General features: G+C 44.7%; 1 protein-coding gene and 1 pseudogene across 1 annotated transcript; both read left to right on the forward strand.

Moving 5' to 3' along the window:
- Positions 1-4,734: 4,734 nt before the first annotated feature.
- Positions 4,735-8,013, forward strand: LOC119514614 (annotated as a pseudogene).
- A 5,563-nt stretch (positions 8,014-13,576) lies between these two features.
- TM4SF5 (transmembrane 4 L six family member 5) lies at positions 13,577-19,316 on the forward strand. The gene is made up of 5 exons (XM_037808366.1): positions 13,577-13,960; positions 18,177-18,257; positions 18,613-18,749; positions 18,936-19,119; positions 19,196-19,316. The coding sequence occupies exons 1-5, from the start codon at positions 13,790-13,792 to the stop codon at positions 19,208-19,210; spliced, it is 588 nt and encodes a 195-aa protein (XP_037664294.1). The 5' UTR covers positions 13,577-13,789; the 3' UTR covers positions 19,211-19,316.
- The last annotated feature ends 346 nt before the right edge of the window (positions 19,317-19,662 follow it).

Raw genomic sequence — 19,662 nt, forward strand, 5'->3', positions numbered from 1 at the left:
GAATTCATACTAGTTTTTAAATGTTCAAGCCTACCATCTGGGAAGTCTTACTATTGGGGTTGTTTTCTATGTTGGCTTTTCTTTTATAGGAGATATAATATTTGTACTGATTTTAGCATTGTCAAAGCAAACTTAAATTACCAGAGAACAAAACCAGGGAATTGCATTTTACAGTGTGTTCATCAGTTCTGTCATTTGTGTGATATAACATTAGCTCTGTCTTATGAATCAGATAGTCTTATTAAATCATAAGCGGAAATGTCCATAAAGATTTAATAAGAATGTGGAAAGAGAATTCAAAATAAACCAACTTAATACTTTTAGTTTCATTACTAATTTGCTTTATTTGCATGGTTTGGGGCTCTTTTTCAGCATGTTGATTTGATTTTTTTTTTATTAAATTCAGTTTTATTGAAATACATTCAAACACCATACAATCATCCATGGTATACAATCCACTGTCGACAGTATGATAACATAATGTTGATTTGATTTTGAACCGTCTTTTAGCTGGAGCCATGGGAACATTTTGAACTTACTGTGAGAATCTTTTATTATAAAATGCTTGGGTATTGCAATAGATGATATGTGATCAGTTGATTTGTTTTAACCTCAAGTTATATAAGATTTTAGGATATTTAAAATTTAATAAAATTTAAGCTGAGTTGCAGGAATTGTTTAAAGCAAAAGACAATCCCTCAAACCTCTCAAATTTTGAAAAATCAACTGAAATTTTTCATATGGCTTTGTTAACCTGTAAGACATGCTATCATCACAGGAAACGGGAACCTGAATAGCCTGTTATAATTGCTTGCAAATGATTGGCAGTGTTCCTGAATAATTAATTGTAAAACAGCCTTGCTTAATTTTTAAAATTTTAAAAATAGTGAGAGAATGTAGCATTTTATTTGTTCACCCTTTAAATACTCAGGCAAATTTTTGCTTTATAAATATTTTAGTGAAATTCAGAAACTAGGCTGTCTCTACAAAGCATGCATAATTATGGTCCATCTATAAAATTTGATAAATCAGTCCAAAGTGACTTTAGTTAAGACTGCTTTTAAAAACTGACTAGAATATATATTTTATGCCTTATCAATATGATGTTTATTCTGCTGGCTGAAAATACAGAAATGCCATCCTTATTCCCATTTCTTTTTTTCTTTTTAACTCCCTAGAGGAAATTAAATTTTTTTTTTATTTTACATTTTAAACAGACAATTGAAGAAAAGTAAAATCAGATTGATTTTCTCTTTCATTTGAGCTAGCATATTGTGATTTCACTAGGAAATTGTATAAATTTATCCTGTTCTTTATACTTGTGGACCTAATTTTACAAAAGTATTTTGAATAAAAAGATTAAGTGAAAAAAAAAAAGAAGAAGTGATATTTGTATTCTTTTTGGAGGGTGAAAAATGAGAAGCCATCACTCTCCTTGGATCATTTTTCTCTTCTGTGAAGAAAAAGAAAAATCCTACCCTTCACTTAACTCTCTCGCATCCTTTCTATTAGAACTGGTTTTACTGAAGTTGCCTTAGTGGTAGGATTTCAAGTAGATCTCTTCAAATGACTTGAATTGTGCAACCCCCTGGGCATTTTCCAAACCATATTGATGGCACTTGAAGTTCAGGGGCAAGAAATCCTGACCACTTGTAGTAATGTGGTAGTGCATTCCTTTTCTGCCCAAATTTGGCACGGCCTTTTTAAGTTTTAATAAAAACTGCCATTGCCAAATGCCTCACTAGCCTGCCCTTAAACAGTGCCAGCCATTAGATGAAAGTTTTGGGCAAAGATTTTCTAGAACTGAATGATGGTACAAAAGATAGAAAATACTCCACCACCTGTTTCTGGATCCATTCTTTTACCACCCTAAGTGTCTGCTCAAAATGGGGGCTGAAGCTGACTTAGATTCTTTTAGTTGGGATGTCTCTTAAAAGCCATCTAGCCCATGCCCTGCTCAGTTCTACAGCCGAGTAAGCAGAACCCAGGAACCCCAGAGAAGCTGCAACCTGTCCAACCTCACACTATAAGTCAGGGCAGCACCAGGACTCAACTTCAGGTCTCCCCGTTGTAAGTGATGCGTTCTCTGCGCTCTTAGGCAGGCAGGAGAGTTAAATGGTGATCTGGCTCCCCTGTCCGGTCAACACTGTGATAAAATTTTTTAGTAATTCCATGAAGATCATGTAAGTTTTTGTTTTATTTTGAATGGTCAGAATCTTACTTTAAAATCTATGTATGTGAATTACCATCTTGTTTCTTCCATGAAATCAGGAAACAATGGTTTACACTAGCAGGGAAAATGTTACGGTAGCCCAGAAATATTCTTTTAGAATGTAGTAGTAACTGTGAAGCAGAACTTGGGGGTCTTTTCTTAAAATTCCCAGTGTGCTTACTTTCTGGACCTTAAACCCAATTGCTAACATTTTAAACTTAACATTTTAACCTAGTGTTTTCATCACCAAATTTTCTTTAACAGTGTTCATTTTGTCATTTAGCTATTGATTTTTCTGGGTTTGACATAGTGAGATGGCAAATATGCTTTATTTTGAAAGCTAATTCTCATGGATTCAAGTAGTGCCCCAGTTTCTTTATTTGTTATATTCACTCACATACCTGGCTCAGAAGGCACAGAACCTGGAACAGCAGTTTTCTGTAAATGCTCATGAGTTTTGTGTTGTTAATATAATTGTTGATCCACTTATGATTTACACAATACTGTATGTGTATAGGGATTGAATTGTCAATAAAAACAATGGCTTCTTTATGATCATAAAAAAATAATAATAATTAAAGTCATGTCACTCCTCTGCTTAAAACCCTCTGATGGCCTCTAAACACCTCACAAGGCCCTACGTGACCCAGCCCTGTCCACCTGTCTGACCCCATCTGTCCCCGTCCTTGACTCTAATAACACTGGCCTTCTTTTGGTTCCTTAATGCAAGTGCTTTCTCCCCTCAACCCGGAACATGTCCTTCCTCCGCTCATCACTGCCCTTCCCAGTGTCCTTCAGAAGGGGTTCCCCCAGCGCAGGGCCACAGCAGGTGGACAAGGGTGCAGACTTCGCAGCCAGCTGGCCTCGATCGGAATCCTGCCTCTCCTGGTTTCCTCACCTGCAAAACGGAGATGATGATGCTAGTTCTGATTCCTCATAGGCTTGTTATGAGAATGAGGAGAGTTAATACCTGTAAAATCTAGTAACAGAGCCTGGCTTACAGGTTATCCATAATTATTATTATTTCTCTTAATGTTGTGGGTCCACAGCTGACATCAGTCAGGCCCAGGACAGCAGCCCAAATGGAGGCCCAGATACCGTCAGTCTAAAAATTTAAATGTATAAATCAACCCATGGCCAAGGTCTGGCCCTCAGTTGCATCCTGAGCCTGCTCACCTGGGATTGTCCTCACAGCCCAGGGGCAGGCAGAAGCAGCTCTGGGCCCAGATGCCTGCATGGTTGATGAGACCCTCCAACACCCACGCCTGCAGACAGCTCCACTGTGACATGCAGGGTCCTCTGCAGCCTTGCAACCCAAAGTGTGATCTCTGGGGAAAGCAGCATCAGCGTCCCTTGGGAGCTTGTTGGAAATACAAAATGTCTGGACATATCCCAGACCTACCAAATCAGAATCTGCATTTTAACAAGATCCCCAGGAGACTTGTATGCACATTGAAGTTTGAGAAGCTCTGAACGACAGCACAGACCCCTCTTGCCCAGATCTGAGTGTGGTTCTGACTCCCTGAGTACTGAGTCTGGGGCAGCCACCACTCCAGTCACCCTCCATCATGTCACCCTGTTTACTTCCTTCATACAAGGAGATGTAATCACTAATTTCTGGCTTACTGCCTGTCTCCCCAAACCACAGGGAGGGAACTTGTCTGTCAAGTTTAGTGCTGTATCCATCAGGTTCAGGGCTAAGCCTCTACAGAGAAAGTGCTCACTCCTGAATTTCATGGAATCTAAGACACTTTCAATTGTAACACAGACATTATTTTACGTACCACTAAGAAGGAAAAAAATGCTTTCAGTTAAACTGTGATGCGATGCTTCTTTAACACTTAAAATTACTTTGTACTAATGAAAAGCTCTTTTAATTAAAAAATTATTTAAAAATATTTCTCTCTCTTTTTTTACTATTTTATGTTTGCTCTTTTGTTACAAACCCTTGTGTCAAGGGCTGACTTTCAATAGATCGCAAAATGCGAGATAGCTCTCCTACATATGAAACTTCAACTCAGAATAATGAAAAGCTGTTTTAACCTTTTATCTTTTATCATCTCCCAGTGCATATATAAAACGTAAAGGAGAAGTAAAATAAATTGGCTAAAACATTCCAAAAGTTTCTTCAGAATTTCTCTTCCTGATCGCTTTCTGACCGAGCTACCTATGTCTGTGTTTTTCCACACAATATTGTCTTCTGAGCCATCAAGAGCACTGGTGATGCAGACTGCTTCTCCGCTGTCTCCAAGATGTTCCTCCAAGCTGCTAGCACTTTCTGCAAGTGTTGATGCTAGCACTTCCTGGTTTCACCTGATGGTGTCAATCAATGGACCTGACACCTTCACTAACAGCAAATTTTTGCCCCACTACTTTGTTTCCTTGCTTTTCTAAATACATAATGAACCTTTGGTTTCAACTTTAAGCTACAGTGTAATCTTTCTGAAGACATTTTAAACAGGAATTTAATTCAAGAAGTGTAGCACCAATAGGATGCATAACTGGGTTGAAGTGATGGCAACATGAACAGGGATGATGAAGCACTCACAAAGGCAGGTCATATGTACGTATGTTCTCTGCTTGTAAAACGTCACTGTGCAAATGCACAACTATATGATGGTACTGTGAACTGATTGTACACTGCAGATGATTGTATGGTTTGTGAATATATCTCAATAAAACTGAATTTTAAAAAAATCACTGTGTGACATATCCTATTCTAAAAAACACTAAAATGTGCAAAAGTGCATGACTTAGAATTTAGGAAATGTGGTTAAATGTTTAAGGAATGAACGACTTAATCTCACGGCATCCTTATTATCAACAATTCAGGTCCAGAGATAACAGGAAATTTCCTGTTTTTCTCAGTATATATCCAAGTGAAAGCGAATCTACTGGCCCAGGTATTGAGCTTTTGTACAGTTTATGGATTGCTGGCCTCTGTGTATTATTTAGGACATACCTTTGGCTGCTTGTAACAGAGACCCAAAGTAACAATGTCTCAAACAGGACAGAAGTTTACTTCTTTTTCACAGAACCACAGGAGGCTGGTGGTCCTCAGCTGGGACAGTGCTTCTGCTCCTCAAGACGGTCCAGGGACCCAGAGTCAAGAGTGATAGTGTTGATCCATCTCTAGGGGTTGCCTTCATCTACACAGTCCAAAAGGTTCACCTCCAGGCCCATCTTCCAGCTAGCAAGAAAGGGAAGGGGAGGGCATGCTCCTTCCCTAGAGTGCACCATCAAAGTTGAACATACCATTTCTGTCCCTTCTCGTGAACCATAACTTGGTCACATGGCCACAGTTAGCTGCAAGAGATGCTGGGAAATATAGTCTTTAACTGAGCAGCCATGTGCCAAGCTAAAAAGTCTCCTAATATATAAGAAGAGAATGAGGCCAATTCACTCTCTCTGCCAGATATTGGGTTGGGTGTGCCCCTCTGGTCGACTCAGCTATGGGGTCAAGCAAGTTAGACAGGTTCCCTGGAGAGGATGTCTCCCTCTCATTCAGTCCCCTCTTCCTTCTTTCTAAGCGTACCCCAAATTTCCCTGCCATGTGGTTTAGATGTCTTGGTTCACAAGAACTGCTATCACAAACACCACAAACTGGTTCTGGTTTAACAACAGGAATTTGTTAAGCCAGGGCTCATGGTTTTTGTTGTTTTTTTGTTTTTAAATTCAGTTTTGTTGCAATATATACATATATCATACAATCATCCATGGTGTACAATCACCTGTTCACAGTACCATCATATAGTTGTGCATTCATCACCCCAGTCTATTTTTTGAACATTTTCCTTATACCTGAAAAAAGTAAAAATAAGAATAAAAAATAAAAGTAAAAAAGAACACCCAAGCCATCCCCCCACCCTATTTTTCATTTAGTTTTTGTCCCCATTTTTCTACTCATCCATCCATACACTGGATAAAGGGAGTGCGATCCACAAGGCTTTCACAATCACACTGTCACCCCTTATAAGCTACATTGTTATACAATCGTCTGCAAGAGCCAAGGCTACTGGATTGCAGTTTGATAGTTTCAGGTATTTACTTCTAGCTATTCCAGTACATTAAAACCTAAAAAGGGTTATCTATATAGTCCACCAGAGTGACTTCTCGACTCCATTTGGAATCTCTCAGCCACTGAAACTTTATTTCATTTCATTTCGCATCCCCCTTTTGGTCAAGAAGATGTTCTCAATCCCACAATGTTAGTTCCAGATTCATCCCCGGGAGTCATTTCCCGCATTGCAAGGGGATCTACACCCCTGGGAGTCAGATCCCACATAGAGGAGAGGGCAGTGAGTTCACCTGCTGAGTCAGCTTAGCTAGAGAGAGAGGCCACATCTGAGCAACAAAGACGTACTCAGGGGGAGACCCTTAGGCACAATTATAAGCAGGTTTAGCCTCTCCTTTGCAGTAACGAGTGCCATATGGGCAAGCAGAGCTCACGGTTTTGAGGCTAGAAGTCCAAAATCTAGATATTAGCAAGGCTTGCTTTCTCCCCGAAGACTGTGGTATTCTGGTGCCAGCTGTAGGCAATCCTCAGGGTTCCTTGGCTTTCCTGTCACATGACAATATCCTCTCCTTTCTATTCCAGGTACCTGCAGACTTCCTGCTTCTCCCTGTAGCTGTCTTCTTAGAAGGCCTCCAGTAACCCAAATTAAGACCCATCCAGTTCAGTCCACAACATCTCAACTAAAAGTAACATCTTCAAAAAGTCCTTTTAACAATGGGTTCACATCCACAGGGATACGGATTAAGATAAAGAACGTGTGTTTGTTGGGGTGCATGACAGCCCACCACAGATGGCACTGACAACTCCTCCTGTTCTAGAATGGTCCCTGACTGACTTTAGCCAATTAGCATGTTCTACCCCTGGCCACAGTGAACTGGGTCCAGGACAGGCACAAAACCCAAAGCCGACTAAGGAGGGACTTGCTGGGATACCTGGAAAAAAAACTTCTTCTCTCCTCAGGGAAAGCTACCAGAAAAGATTCTTTCCCTTTTGATGGTGTGGTGTAAGGACATGAGATCTGGAACTGCTGCAGAGAAGCCAAACACCAGGACAAGAATTGCATGATTCCCTAAATGAACTATCTAGAATAGGCAAATCTTAGACACAGAAAGTAGATTTGAGGTTACCAGGGGCTGGAGGGAGGCAGAAGGGAGAGTTACTGCTTAATGGGTTCAGTGTCTGTTTGGGTGATGAAAAAGTTTTGGTAATAGCTGGTGTTGGGGACAGCACAACACTGTAAATGTAATTAAAGCCACTGAATCATAAAATAGTCAAAATGCTTTGACAACCATGACTTTGTGGATGAGACCATCATTCAGAAATACCAGACTGTGAATGGCCAAAACTGTGAAGTAAGGAAGGCACTGTCTAAGCAGGAGATGGGCAGTGCTTCATTCAGCCAAAGAGGTTGAAGCGGTTCTGGAAACTTTGGGGGTGACTGTGGAGGTGTCTTTGGTGAGAATGACAGCTTTGGTAGTGGAGAAAATTTCAGCGTTTGTGGTGGCATTGGTGGTAGCTGAGGTGGTGGTTGATATGGTGGCAGTGTTGATGACTGTAATGGATTTGGTAGTGATGAAAGCAATTTTGGAGGTAGTGGAAACTACAATGATTCTGGCAATTACAACAATCAATCTTCAAATGTTGGACCCACAAAGGGAGGAAACTTTGGAGGCAGAAACTCTGGCCCTTATGTGGTGGAGGCCAATATTCTGTCAAACCACAAAACCACGGTAGCTATGGTGGTTCCAGCAAGAGCAGTAGCTGTGGAAGTGGCAGAAGGTTTTAATTACTGCCAGTAAATAAAGCTTAGCAGGGGAGGGGAGCCTGAGAAGTGACAGGAAAGCTACAAGTTACAACACATTTGTGAACTCAGCCAAGCACAGTGGTAGCAGGGCAGAGCTGCTACATGAAGAAATGCTTTAGACAATACTTTTCCGGATGGGCAAAAAGCTCGAGGACCATATTTGTGATTAATTGTAGAGGCCTGTATTTGTGACTAATTGTGTAACAGGTTATTTTAGTTTCTGATCTGTGGAAAGTGGAAAGCTTTCCAACAAAAACTTCAATGTAGTTTTTTTTTTGTATCCAGATTGTACATTGCTAAATGTAATAGTCTGATCATGACAATGAATACATGTCTTTTAAAAAAAAGTGAATGAGGAATAAAATGAAAAATCTATTTATTTCATAATTTAAAAAAAATAGTTAAAATGGCAATTTTATGTTCTATATGTTACCACCATTTTTAAAAAATAGATGATTTGGGGCATGGTAGGCAACAAATAATTGACAGTTTTAATACTGTCAATATATAATATACATAACATATATAACATATGTGACATATAATATATAACTGTTGATATAATTTTTAGAATTTACATTATATTTTTCTTTTTAAAATGATTTTTTTAAACCTACATTGTTTCATAAGCAAATTTATAAAAAAATTACTTAGACTTATACCAGACTTACCCATTTGGGATTTTTTATTTCATCTCTTGGTGAGTTAAAATAATTTAAAGATAATAACAATAAGGAGAAAGAAAAGAACACAGTTTTATTTCCGAACCTGAGCATTCTTAGAAACGCAATTCTGTTGCCCTTCACATGCAAAAAACAACTTGGGTATATAAACCATAATTGAGTCATTACTTTTTTCCTGAAAAAATCCTTGGTCTTCTGACATTTAATACAGCAGAGAGGTCTCAGGACAGACTGCCTGTGGGAAACTGAGCCTTCCATGCTACCTGAGGCATATCTAGGGTGGTGGCTTAGAACGCTGAGCCGCAGGCCTGCATAGAATACCATGCAGGCCCGCCCTGTAAAGATGTGTAACTTGTGACTATGATGATGAGGATATACACCTGATGTAAGTCATGTGACTATGACGTTCCTGATGTAAACAAGATGTGCACACCTGATGTAACTACACCTGATGTACCTTGAGCATATGCACGTGATCTGCTCTGATAAATAGCTGGAGCAAAGATGCATTGTCGTCCGCTCGCCCTAGAGGCAGTGGGCCCCCTGCTCCCTTAACTCTTAGCTTTGTGTCCGTGTCTCAGTCCTGCGTCACCCTGTCAGCAATAACTGCCTTGTGTTCCTTTTGAAGTAGCCTTCTTAATTCTGCCTAGATGTATCCTTTAATTCGAGTATTTTTCCAGGATGAGTAGGTTCAGTTCACTTTTAATAACCAACTTGCAACACAGTTTGCCTTTCAACCTGCTAATCTGAGCTGATCTAAACTCAGTGAAATTTCCTCCCAGGACAGATTTTTAATCTGTGGCACCACATCCAGCCGCTCCATTCTCGTCTTTGGGAGCAGCCATTTTCTTTACCCTATTTCTCTATTCTCTCCCCACATCAATCATCTTCCCTTTCACTGTTTTAATCTCTGGTCTTTTTTTTCTGGTCTTTTCCTCTTGTTTCTCTGAATTTGAGAATTTCTCAGGTCTGTCCTCCGCATCACTCTGCTTTTCCCCAGTTGCAATTCTGTTCTGTAGTACTTTTGATGAGAGCCACAATTCGCTTTGTGCTTTCCAGTTTTCTTGCAATTCTTTCTTTTCTCCTCCAAATACATGTTGGCGCCTTTTCATCTCAGCCTTTTCCTTCTCAAGTACTCAGCCCCCACCTCGGAATATTCTAGTGAGGTCGCCAGAAATCTTCCTGAGAATTTCTTCTAAATCCTACAGTCAATATTTCTCCAGAGTTCTGCCCTTTCTTTCAGTCTGCAGGATGATATGTCCTTTCCCTTGTTATGAAGAAGTTTTTCAGAATCCCTTTAATGATTCGTAACATTATTAACACTATTTCATGCATACAGATGTGTATTAAAAAACAACAAAATGAGTAGGGGTAAGTCACCCCATGCTTGCTTTTTTCTTTCCTTCTCTTTACTTTTCCTAAAAGAAGTAGCATCCCTCAGATTCAGTCCTATCACCTTGCAGACAGATGCGAGGCCTGCTCTTGTCCCCACTCTCTGTCCATCAGAGCAATGCTGAGAGCGCCCTGGGCCCACTGTTTGGGGACATGATAGCTGCTTGCAAGTAGTCCAGCATTGGTTCTGGGGACCCAGCAGCTCCCCTGGGATCCAGTCCTTGCATGTCTTCCTCCTGCACTGTTTCCAAGTAACTTCTCTACACAGTTCTCTTCCTTACGGCTTCTGCTCATTTGTGGTTTCAGTTGCCTCACTGCTTTGGCTCCTCCTTTCTTTTGGACGTCTCTCCGTTTTAGGCCACCCCACTCTCTGCTGAGTCTCTCAGACTGTCTCACAGTCAGCTTTCCCAAGAATGAGGATCCCTGGTGTTCCAGTTTGCTAATACTGCCTGTTATGCAAAATACCAGAAATGGATTAGCTTCTATAAAGGGAGTTTATTTGGTTACGAAGTTACAATCTTAAGGCCATAAAAGTTTTCAAGCTATGGCATCAACAAGTATCACCTTCACTGAAGGATGGCCAATGGTGTCTGGAAAACCTCTGTTAGCCGGGAAGACACATGGCTGGCATCTGCTCCAGAGTTCTGGTTTAAAAATGGCTTTCTCCCAGGATATTCCTCTCTAGGCTGCAGCTCCTCTTCAAAATGTCACTCTCAGTTGCTCTCTTAAACATCGCTCATAGCTGCTCTGCTTCTGGGCCTGTGTGGTTCTTTTTAAAGTATCCCAGTGATCCAATAAAGACCCACCCAGAATGGGTGGGGCAACACCTCCATAGAAATAATCCAATGAAAGTTCTCGCCCACAGTTGATTGGGTCACCTCTCTATGGAAACACTGAACCAATAGGTTCCAACCCAATCAACACTAATACGTCTGCCCACACAAGATTGCATCAAAGAACATGGAGTTCTGGGGGACATAATACATCCAAACTGGCCCATATGGTTGAGCAGTCATCATGCAGTTCGGGTACCTCTGATAGGCAGAGCTCTCACCTTAAGCTACCTCCCACAGGTCTCTAAGTGCCTGCTTTTAGGTCAGGTACCCATTCCCAGATCAATTAGCTGTGGCCTGGATAATGGGCCAGGAGAACACAAAACACAGGAGAATATTAGAACTCTTAATGAAAAGAGACAGAAAACATTAGAAACAACAAAAAAGATAAAAAATGAAAACCATTAAATAAGACAACAGAAGCAAGACCAAATATCAGATATCACAATAACTGTCTGTGATGGCTAGGTTCATGTGTCAACTTGGCCAGGTGATGGTGCCCAGGTGTCTGGTCAAGCAAGCACTGGCCTAACAGTTGTTGCGAGGATGTTTGTGGCTGCTTGATAAACCAGATGGCTGGTTTGTTGACTCATCAGTCAATTGGCTGCAGCTGTGACCGATGACATCAATGAAGAGCATGTCTTCCACAATGAGAGACGGCAATCAACTGGATTTAATCCAATCAGTTGAAGACTTTTACGCGAGACAGATAGAGGACCCTCACTTCTTCTTCTGCTGACCAGCGGAGCATTTCCTGAGGAGTTCATCAAGGTTGCCAGTTCGTTTCCTGAGGAGTTCATCGAACACGTTCATTGATGTTGCCAGTTCACTGCCTGAGGAGTTCATCGAACATCCTCATTGGAGTTGCCAGTTTGCTGCCTGCCCTACGGAATCTGGACTCGTGCATACCCACAGTTGCATGAGACACTTTTACAAATCTTATATTTATAGGCATATGTTTTGATTCTGTTTCCTAGAGAACCCTAACTAATACATTGTCTATGAGTCAGAAGCAGACAGTGAGGGAGGTTCAAAATATTTTCTTTGCTTCAGGTGTCCTTCAGTAAATTCTTCATCAATTTTTCTCAATCCAGCTCCTTCTGTCTTATAAATGGTTGGGAATTGCCCCCAGAAGCTGACATTTGGTGTTTTAGTTTGCTAGGCTTCTCAGAGCAGACACCATGAAATGGGTTGGCTTAAACAATGGGAATTATTGGCTTACAGTTTGAGGTCAAATCAAGGCATCATCAAGGCAATGCTGTCTCTCCAAAACCCGCTGCTGGCGATCCTTGGCTCCTCTCCCACAGGGCAAGGCACATGGCGGCATCTGCTGGTCTCTGCCTTCTTTTCTGGGTTTCGTCACTTTCAGCTTCGTGCTTCTGTGGCTTTCTCTCTTTGTCTGAATTTCATTCTTTCATAAAGGACTCCAGGAAGAGGATTAAGACCCACCCTGGGCCACATCTTAGCTGAAGTTCATGCCCACAGGAATGGAGTAGATTTCAGAACATGATTTTCTGGTGTGTGCACAGTTACAAACCACATTTGGTGTGAGTGGTAAGTTTCCTCCATTTTCCATGTCTCCATAGCGGTTTGTGTGGGACATTGCAAGAGGTTATGTCAAAGGCCACCGGCCAGATGCCACTTTCTGTGTGACATCCTCCCCGGGCCCCCTCTGAAGAGTTGCAGTACCACCTGCTACCCTCACCTCTTCCACGGCTCTGCCACATCCCACTCGGGCTTGGGTTAATTCTGCTCCCAAGGCCCACGTCTGGATCTCACGCGTGCAGCTCCGAATTCCTATCGCCTATCCATGGCAAGGGCTTCATGAATTAATCGTTGCAACAAAGGAGACTCTTTAAGTTGTAATTGACAGAAACACAACTCAAATCGGCTCACATCATCAAAACTGTCCCAGGAATGGAATGATCAGGCTTCAGGGTCAGCTGCACCTGCAGGCTCAAACGATGGCACCAGGACTTGGCTTCTCTCCATCTTGTGACTGTCCTTTCCTCGGTTTTGACTTCATTCCCTCAGGTGACAAAATGCCACCAGCAGCGTCAGCATCCCAACCCAAACAGAACTTCTTTACCTCGGAATGCCAATAAAAACACAGAAATTGATTCTCAGGAGACTGGTGTAGACCAGATGGCCACGGCTGAGTCAACACTGAGACCAGTGGGGTGGAATGATCCAATCAACCAGAAGTCAGTCAGGAGAAACATGGGGTGGCCTTAGCAGAAGGAGGGCTCAACAAGGACATGCTGAGATGCTTCCTACCAGAAAAAATGAACATTGTAAAGGACAATGCGTGCCCACTGCCATTGTCTCAGTTTCTTCCCAGGAGGAATTCTCTCTGTGCAACTACTGACAGAAACAATGAGGTCACCGGACATCTGCTTAGTGCCTCCTAGTTTACCAAATACTTTTCACTGTGTCCCAATTAATCCTCACCACTGGCCCGAGAGGCAAATTTCATGACCATACCCTTGGTACAAATGAGGCAACCGAGACATAGGGACACTGAGGGGCTGGGCCAAGCCACCGTGGGTAAGGAACTGCAGGCTGTGGAGACGTGTCGTGTGTGCAGAGAAGAGGAAGAAAGCACTGACCCCAAGCAACTTCCTTTGTGTGTCAAGCTCCCTCATCTCCTCCACCACATCCTCCCCTTCCCCTCACCAGGCTGCAGCCCCTCGGCCCCCACCTCCTCGGTGCTTGTCTCCTGCCTCTCTCCCTTATCATTCTCATCCTGCCGGTTTCTGCCACACCTCTTCCCCGACCTTTGCTCCTCGCTCCAGCTTTGTTTTCCTCTGGACCGGAGACTCACAGGCTCACTTTCACTCGCCGCTCGCCATGTGCACGGGAAAGTGCGCCCGCTGCGTGGGGCTCTCCCTCATCCCCCTCGCCCTGGTCTGCATCGTGGCCAACGCCCTCCTGCTGGTGCCCAATGGAGAGACCTGCTGGACTGGACACCTCAGCCTCCACGTCTGGCTCATGGCCGGCTTCCTCGGCGGGGGCCTGATGGTGAGGAGGCTGGGGCGGGGGGCGCGGGCCTGGGGCCACTCTAAGGGGCTCTGGACGGGAGGGAGAGGGACAGAGCGCAGGGAGGAGCTGGCAACAGCTTGTTGGGGACAGAGCCCTCCCCGTCTCCCTTCTCTTCCCCACTCCCTCTCCCTTCCACTCCCCTCTCCCTCCCCAGCACAGTTCCCATTTCCCAGGACAGCTGACTTATGAGAGTTCCCCCCCACCCAGACCCCCACACTGGCGCTCTGTAGGATGTCCCGGGGCAGAACCCCAGATCCTGAGCTGAGGGGAAGGAGAAGGAAGGGAGCCTCACTTCTCCCTTCTGGGTCGGGAGTGTGTCCTACCCACCCCCCCAACCCCACCACTGTGAGCTGATGCTGGGGACACCTCACCGCAAGGCGAGAAGGAACAGCTGGCTGTGGGGGAGGGAGGTTATCAGGGCAGGATAATAACGGGCATGGGAAGTGAGGTGTGCAGCGAAAATGTCTGGAGCCAGGGAGCGACATCACGGATCTGTCCCATCTATCTATGGCCTCAGCGTCACCCTCCCCACCCCCCACATCCATTCTTTGTCCACCATGCTGGCTGCCCGCCCTGTGCTGGGTGCTAAGAAGAAACTCAGAACCTTGGTCAGTGTGATGGAGACGGTGCCCCCAGGCTTCCCTGAGACCAGCTCTGTCAGGAGAAGTGGAAGGAGGGGAGACACAGATTTCCAGGACTTCTAACTCCCTCCCCATGTAAGGGAACTTTGTATAGGTCGAGCCAGTTTAACATCTTCATAGGATGAAGACAAAAGACCTGCCCAGCTCCATCCCCATTCCCAGGACAGCTGACTGATGAAGGTTCTCTGAGAAGTCTGACCTTTGTCCCTTTCCTTGGTCACACCTCTATTAGTTAAATGGGGTTCTCTTTAAACCCACAATTCCCTCCTACCCTCTGGGGCCTTTTCTCCTACTCCTTCCTGCATGGATTGATGGCCTCAGCTCACTCTGACATGGCACAGTCTTCCCAGGTCTACACACTCACCTCATGCCCCTTCTCCAGCCTAAATCACCCCCAAACACACACTCTCCCCAGTCCAAGGAGCCTGCTTCAGGGGAGATCTCCCAGTACGCCCTCCCAGCAAACCCATTCACAGCTGCCTCCCTACCACCACCACCAAGCCCACGGGCAGTCTGGAGACAGCTTTCTCAGAATTTATTCGCACAGCACCGTGAGGCATCTCTGGGATACAGATGAAGTCCCTGCACATCCTGAGGCGTGTGTCCCCGTGGGTGAGGCTAAGTGTCAAGGATGCAAGATGGCACGCTCCAGGAGAGCGGGGACTGCCCGCTTTGTTGGCTGCTGTGTACCCTCGCCGTTAACAGACACCTGATTAATAGTCATTGAATGAATGAAGGAAATGAATAAGCAAGATGACTTCAGACAGCTGTAGGGACCATCAAGAAAATAAAGCAGCTTGCTGTTTTAAAGACTTCCTAGAGCACGATAGGAGGCAATTTTTACGCATTTTCAAGGAAGGTTTCTAAATGTGGTGTCTGAACTGATACCTGCCAGAAGGACAAAAGGAATGGGGGGGGGGTGGCAAGTACAAAAGCCTGAGGCCACAGGCCCCGCACATCTCAGGGTCGGACAGGCGGCCAGTGGGACTGAGGTTTAATGAGAGAAACGAGGCAGGCAGGGAACAGACCGTGGAAACCCCTGAAAGCCACAGCAAGGAATTTGGATCTTATTGTAACTACAAGAGAAAACTACTGAAGGATTTATTTTGACCTTTTGTGAAATTTTTCAACTTTTTTTGAACTTATAATTTAAGTCATGCAGACAAATGCCCAGATCCTTGAGGAATTTTCACAAAGTGAACACACCCATGGGACTAGCACCCAGATCAAGAAACAGACTGTTACTAAAATCCTAGATATACCTTTCACCAGGCACTAAACCCCTCCCTCCTGACCAACAAAGGTAACCATTATCCTGACTTCTAACACGGTAGTTTAGTTTTGCCTGTTTTGTACTTTATATGAATGGAATCATGCAGTACGTACTCTTTTGAATCTGGCTTCTTTAGCTCAAATGAAGTTTGTGAGAGTCAATCTATATTATTATGTATAGTTGTAGTTTATTATTTCTTATGCATTCCAGTGTGAGAATAGATCACCATTTATTTAAGCATTCTACTGATGATGGACACTTGGATAGTTTACAGTGAGGGTCTGTTACAAATACTGATGTTATAAACATGCCTGTAGATGTCTAGGTGACATATGTGTGCATGTCTGCTGGGTATATACCCAGGAGTAGAACTGCTGATTCATAAAGTATGCAAATATTCAGTGCTAATGGCTACTGCCAGTTTGCCAAGGATCTTGTACCAAGTTCATCCCCACCCACAATGGATGAAAGGTCCAGTTTCTCCACATTCTGTTGGAGGGATTTAAGATCCTTCTGGCTGCTGTGAGGAGAATGATTAGTAGGAGGTCAACAGATGCAGGAAGACCAGACTGAGGTTACTGCAGTTGCCCAGGAGAAATGATAGTGGCTTGGCCAGTGGCCATAGAGACAGAGAAAAGTCATTTGCACATGATCCTACTTTTTACACTAAGACAAGCAGATGGCAGCGCCACAGAGAAGCTCAGACAACAAAGTAAAAATCTCAAACAGGTAGACCATCCAAAATTTGTAAATATGAAAGGCAATTCTATTTGTCTTTGGATCTAGGAGCCTCCCCAGTAAGTGATCTAACTGGAGAGGCTCAGCCAGAGGGTCAGCACTGACCCTGGACCTGCCATGAGATCTAGAACAGGGAGGAAAGAGCCTTGTCTGGGGCAAAGTCAATTCAATTCAGCAGGTGTTTCTGTGAGGCGGCTGAGGGTTGGTACGATAGAACTAAAACTCTCAGCTCTTCCCTGGAGAAGAACAAAATTCTGCCTTGAACTGTGTGTGTCAGACCCAGGGAGACAAAAGGAGGCAAAGACAGTTGTGGAATTCCGACGGGAGATGGGCAAAGAACCTGGCCTGGTGCAAAAAGATAAGGTCAGAGCCAAGATGCCTCAAGTGCCTTATAAAAGCTCAATCTTGGTGGGCCACTCTGTAAGAAGACCCTAAAGGATTTGAGGAGAGGAAAGATGAGGTGAAAGTGACTTTAATCTGGTGGTGGCATGTAGGATGAAGTGGGGGGTGGTCTGGGTCAAGAGATTTGGGGATCTGTTAGGGAGGCTGAGAAAAATCATTCCAATGCAAGGTGATGAGGGGCTGTCTCTGAAAAAGGAGGGACAGACAGATTCAAGAGCCATTGAAGGAAAAGTTGACAAGATTTGAGGTCTGGCTGGGTGTAGGAGGATCCTACTGTAGTTTTCCAGCTTGGGTGCCCTGAAGGATGCTATTTCCACTGTTGAAGACAGGAAAGTCAAGAGAGATGAGTTTGGGGAATATCATGAGGTCAGTATGAGATTGGTTGAATTCAAGATGAAACCAAGACATTTGAATGAATATACCATGCAGGCAGTTCGATTTGTATCTAGAAGTGTCAATTGAGGAGGTGACTGTTGGCAGGGGGAACAGCTGACACTCTTGGAGAGGACAGGCTTTATGAGGAATGCCACGGGGAAAAAGAAAGAACAGATGACCAGGGGCTGAATCTCGGAGAATCCTACACTCCACATCAGAGTCTCCACTAAGATACTTCTCTACCCTCTCATCATAACCCCACTTCACCAGACATGCCAACACCACTATCCCTTCCTAGCTTCCAGCTGCTGAGGAGAAAGGAGGAAATTTACAGTTACTGGCCATTTACTGTGAGCCAGTCTTGACCTCAAGTCAACCAGTTAGCTCACTGAATCCTGGGAACAGCCCTGTGAGGTAGGTCTTGCAGACCCGTGTTACACAGGATGAAACTGAGACCCAGAGACGTGAATTAATTCATGTAGTGTGAAATGAGTACAGGGTTGGCATCCTACTATGTGTCAAAATGTACAGGGGATATAATGAAATTGGACCCTACCCTCCGGGAGGCCACAATCTGGACAGAGATAAGGTAGGCATATAAATAACAATAATGAAGGTACTGGCCAACAGGGCTCCAGCAGAAGTATAGATAAGGTCCAAAGGGCCAGGGTATCACAGGTGGCTTCCTGGAGGAAGTAAGCATCGATGAAAGCAAGGACTTGAGGATCTGGGGGTACAGGCTATCACACTGACTCTCCTTCCACAGGTATTGTGTACAGGAATTACAGCTGTTCGGGCAGGGGGTAAGGGCTGCTGTGGAGCGGGCTGCTGTGGAAATCGCTGCAGGGTAAGATCCAAATTAAGGCGGGATTCAGGACCCAGCTTTGAACTCATCCTGGACAGCCACAGCTAAAGGCTTTCCCCTCTACAGAGCTCCGGGCTCCATAAGCTTACTTGCAGAGCCTCAGACCCCACCTCAACCCTCCCTGGCACTCTCAAGTGTTAAGTCTCTGTGGGCTGCAGCAGAGGGTACTACAATCCCCATAAGCCCCTTGGCTGCTGGCTCTTAGGATTAGCCTAACCCCAAGCCGCACGGTCTGACGGGAAATGTATTTTTAATGTGATTCGAGGCCGGCTTGGTAATGCGGGGCACGGAGCCAAGCTCAGAGGCTTGACTCTCTCACCTTCCACTGCACATGCAGATGCTGCGCTCCATCTTCTCCTCGGCGTTCGGAGTGTTTGGCGCCATCTACTGTCTCGGGGTATCCGGAGCCGGGCTCCAAATTGGACCCAAATGCTTAACCAACCTCACGTGGGAATATCCCTTCAAAGAACTCTCGTAAGTCTTAGCCCGCATTCGTGCCCCCCATTCTCTCCTTTCCCCCACCTGCCCTTCCCTCGAGGACCGGAAAGCCGGAGCGGGACTCGGCTTGGAGAGAGTTCCCTCCATGCGGGCCAAGCGAGCCCTTGGCAATTTCCCATCCACGTGGCCTCCTTCCCTCCTGTCACCCTGCCCCGCCCACAGGGGGACTTACCTGGTCAATGAAACTCTGTGGAGTTGGTGTCTGCAGCCGCCTCGCGTGGTCGCCTGGAATGTGACGCTCTTCTCGCTGCTCGTGGCTGCCTCGTGCCTGGAGTTGGCTCTGTGCGGGGTGCAGCTGGTGAACGCGGTCGTTGGTGTCTTCTGTGGCGATTGCAGGAAGAAGGAGGTGGGGCGCCGTGAGGCGGGGATGGAGCGGGAACCTGCTTGCTCCTGGATGCGTTCTCAAGTTTCTCTTTCCGCAGGGCGCCCCTCGCTGAGGCTCGGCTGAACGCCCCATTGCACCTGATGGCTCCTGGACGCTCTTCTGGCCTGTCTCCCACTTCCTGGCTCCTGGCTAGCCGGAATAAACTGCTTTGAGCTCTTCCTCGTCTCAGATTGTGCCCTCTGCGTCGAGTGCCCTAGGGACCCTGGATGCACCCGGGCTTTGTCCCTCGTGTTTGGGGCCCTTGCACCCTGCTTATTTTCCTAAATAACAAATGGTGTGCGCTGGTAACACGGTGGTAAACAAGACAGACAAGTTCAACGAGCTCAAAGAACTTAACAATGCAGGTGTGGGAGGTGGGCAATTTTTAAAAGAGGCAATAGATTGTTTTAATTGGTGATAGCACTTTCAAAAATTGCCTTGGCAATGGGATAGACATTAACTGATGGCGGGGCTATATTTTTACACGGTAAGTAAAATTTCTCCGAGAAAGTGAAATTCGAGCTG

Source organism: Choloepus didactylus, chromosome 18 (genome assembly GCF_015220235.1).
Source record: "Choloepus didactylus isolate mChoDid1 chromosome 18, mChoDid1.pri, whole genome shotgun sequence".
Classification (NCBI taxonomy): domain Eukaryota; kingdom Metazoa; phylum Chordata; class Mammalia; order Pilosa; family Megalonychidae; genus Choloepus; species Choloepus didactylus.